We start from the raw sequence: 3,082 nt of genomic DNA, 5'->3' as shown, positions 1-3,082 counted from the left end.
GAGGGTCTGGGTATGAACTACCGAGGGAATGTGAACTTCACCCGGTCGGGCATCGAGTGCCAACTATGGAGGAGTCGCTACCCACATAAGCCTGAGTGAGTGACAGGCAGGCCTGTCCACCAGTGGGCTGAGAATAGGGAGCGAGGACACACTGGGTAGGCACAGCCTCCTGCTGAGCAACTTCCTATTCCAGAATCAACTCCACCACCCATCCTGGGACTGACCTGCGGGAGAATTTCTGCCGCAACCCCGACAGCAGCACGACGGGGCCCTGGTGCTACACTACAGACCCCACTGTGCGGAGGGAGGAATGCAGCATCCCTGTCTGTGGTGAGCTGGGGTGATCAAGTGGCTCATGGCCGAGGCCCGGGATCTCCATGGGGCCTGGCAGCCTGAGATGGGGACAAGATCCTGGCTGCCATCAGAGGGGGGTTAGCCATTCAAAACACACTTGTGCCCGTTGGTCAGTGAAGGTGGGAGACCTGGGGGAGTTGGCTTCCAGCCTCCTCCCACCTCTCCCTCTCCAGTGTTGACTTCCTTTATGATCCAGGCTGTGGCCCATTCCAAACAAGCTGTCCTTCCTGCTCAAGGTCCTCCAGGCAGCCCTCCTAGCCATTTCGGCCCACATGCCCTATTCTGAACACCACAGAGCTTGCCTCATTCAGTTCAGCCCCGCATGATTCTGTCATTGTTATTTCCCATGGTGTGTTAGTCAGCTGTAGCCACAATGATGCTGCAAAACGACCAACCACAACATCTCAGGGGCATGCCACAATAAGCATTTGTTTCTTATGTGACCGAGGGTCTGCTGGGCAGCTTTGCTGATCTCAGCTGCACCCATTGATGGGCTTGTGGGGTCTGATGTAGGTGGGGCTTGGCCCGTGGCTCAGCTTCAGGTGAGTCCACCCGAGCTTGGTTCCTCACTGGGGACTGGGTCCAGAGCTGCTCCCCTGTATCCATGCTGGGGCCGAGGCTCAAAAGGCAGCAATTACCTGGGGAAGTTCTTCTCACGGTGATGGCAGGAGCACAAAACAATGGGCGGAAACACACCATTTGCCTTACAGCCTAGGCTCGGAACTGGCATAGTCTCGTCCATGTTTCCTTGTCTAGAGCAGGTCACATGATCAAGGCCAAAGTCAAGAAGTGAAATACACCTCTGCCTGTAAAATCACAGGGCAAAGGATGTGGATACAGGCAGGGGTAAAGAATCCTTGCCAGTTATTCAGTTCACCAAACCTACGTGTTTTTTGTTCTTTGTGCATCGCTGGTGGAGCCACTGCTCCACCCTGGGATTGGTCTTATAGCAAGTTATCAATCCTCATAACAAAAACAGCTACATTTTATACGCCCCACCCCCACCTCCACATACTGGTGATAAACACCTTGCAGGCATGCTGAAACTGACCTGCCACCCAAGTAGACGTTGGTAGTTGACCCCAGCAATCCTTCCTGCTGTGCCCCTATAAAAACTTAGAATCCTTAAAAAACTTCTGGCAGTCACTACCAATAGCCCAGGAGGCCAAACCCGGTTACCACCTCTGGCTTATTACGTGCCAGTCACTTGTGCTGTATATTTTGTTTAATCCTCTCAACAACTCTGCAAGAAGGGCATGAGCAACCCCTCTGACGGCAGGCAAGCTGACGCTCAGAGAGGCGAGTTCTTACAGGTGGAAAGCGGGCCAGGCAGATTCAAGTCCTCGTCTGTCCGGCTCCGTGCCTGGTCCCACGCACTCTATCCCTTGCCTCCCCACCTACTAGGCCAGCAGCGCGTCACTGTGGAGATGACCCCACGCTCTGGAGGCTGCAAGGTGAACACTTCACCTTCATCGGAGCCGTGCGGGGTGAACAAGTCACCTGCATCGGAGGAGTGCATCCCCGAGCGGGGCCGGCAGTACCAGGGGCGCCTGGCGGTGACCACACAAGGGTCCCCCTGCCTGGCCTGGGCCAGCGCACAGGCCAAGTCCCTGAGCAAGGACCAGGACTTCAACCCAGAGGTACGGCTGGTGGAGAACTTCTGCCGCAACCCAGACGGGGATGAGGAGGGCGCCTGGTGCTACGTGGCGGGGCAGCCTGGCGACTTTGAGTACTGCGACCTCAACTATTGCGGTGAGCGGGCACGGCAGGGGGCCTGAGACGCAGGGAACGAAGCCTGGAGGGAATAAGCACAGTCACCTCCGCTTATCTGAAAGCACGTGCGCACGGCAGCGCGTTCATTACAGCCTTCCAGCAACCGGGCCGGCCTAAGTCCTGTCCCCATTTTACAGACGAGCACACTGAGGCCTGGGGAGGTTGTTACCTAGTAACCCAGGAGCGCGAGCGCTCTTAACCTCTGCACCAAATGGCCTACAAGGCCAGCAGGGGGCTTGGGAAGGTCTAGGGGGTCGGTGAGGAATGGCCCGGCCCAGCCCCATCCGCTGCCCGGGTCCCTACAGAGGAGGCCTTGGACGAGGAGGCAGGAGACGGGCTGGGCGAGGAGCCGGATGCAGCCATCGGAGGGCGCACCGCCGCCAAGGAGTTCCAGACCTTCTTCAACGAGAAGACCTTCGGCTCTGGGGAGGCAGGTGAGGCGGCCGGCATCCGCGAGGCCGCGGTGCTGCTTGGCCGGGATGGTCCCCTTACGGTCCGGCTTGCTCCGCAGACTGTGGGCTGCGGCCTCTGTTCGAGAAGAAGTCGCAGGAGGACAAAACGGAAAACGAGCTTTTCGAATCCTACATCGACGGGCGCATCGTGGAGGGCTGGGATGCAGAGATTGGCATCGCGCCCTGGTGCGTCCTGGAGCCCTGCGCTGCCCTCCACCCCGCCCCACCCCCTGTGCTTGGAAGACCTCGCCGCCCTCACAGACCCCGGCTTTGCACATAACAGTAGCTGAGCGTCCATGGTCTCCTCGAATCCTCCAGCAACCACATGCGATGCGGGGTCTATTACTTCTCCTAAGCAGATGGTGAAGCTGAGGCTCAGAGAGCTTAAGTGACTCGCCTCGGGCATGTTGCTAATGGGTTGCAGTCGGGACTTGCATCCAGTTCTTCTGGTTCCAGAGCCGAGCTAAGATGTGGGAACTCTGGACTGGAGGAAGCTGGGGGGG

General features: G+C 58.1%; 1 protein-coding gene across 1 annotated transcript in view; it reads left to right on the top strand.

Moving 5' to 3' along the window:
* The window catches only part of F2 (coagulation factor II (thrombin)), a gene marked incomplete at its 3' end in the record, with an annotated part of 11,336 nt that overhangs the window by 4,497 nt on the left and 3,757 nt on the right, over nt 1-3,082 (top strand). Inside the window, exons 5-9 of the mRNA XM_008587884.1 lie at nt 1-95; nt 194-330; nt 1,759-2,106; nt 2,433-2,561; nt 2,639-2,765. The exon at nt 1-95 is cut by the window's left edge and continues 6 nt beyond it. Of these exons, the coding sequence (XP_008586106.1) occupies nt 1-95; nt 194-330; nt 1,759-2,106; nt 2,433-2,561; nt 2,639-2,765 (836 nt within the window). The remainder of the gene's footprint in view (nt 96-193; nt 331-1,758; nt 2,107-2,432; nt 2,562-2,638; nt 2,766-3,082) is intronic.

Source organism: Galeopterus variegatus, unplaced genomic scaffold (assembly GCF_000696425.1).
Source record: "Galeopterus variegatus unplaced genomic scaffold, G_variegatus-3.0.2 Scaffold4577, whole genome shotgun sequence".
NCBI classification, from domain to species: Eukaryota; Metazoa; Chordata; class Mammalia; order Dermoptera; family Cynocephalidae; genus Galeopterus; species Galeopterus variegatus.
Note: the sequence above shows the minus strand (reverse complement) of the source record. Positions and strands in the feature narration are given on the sequence as shown.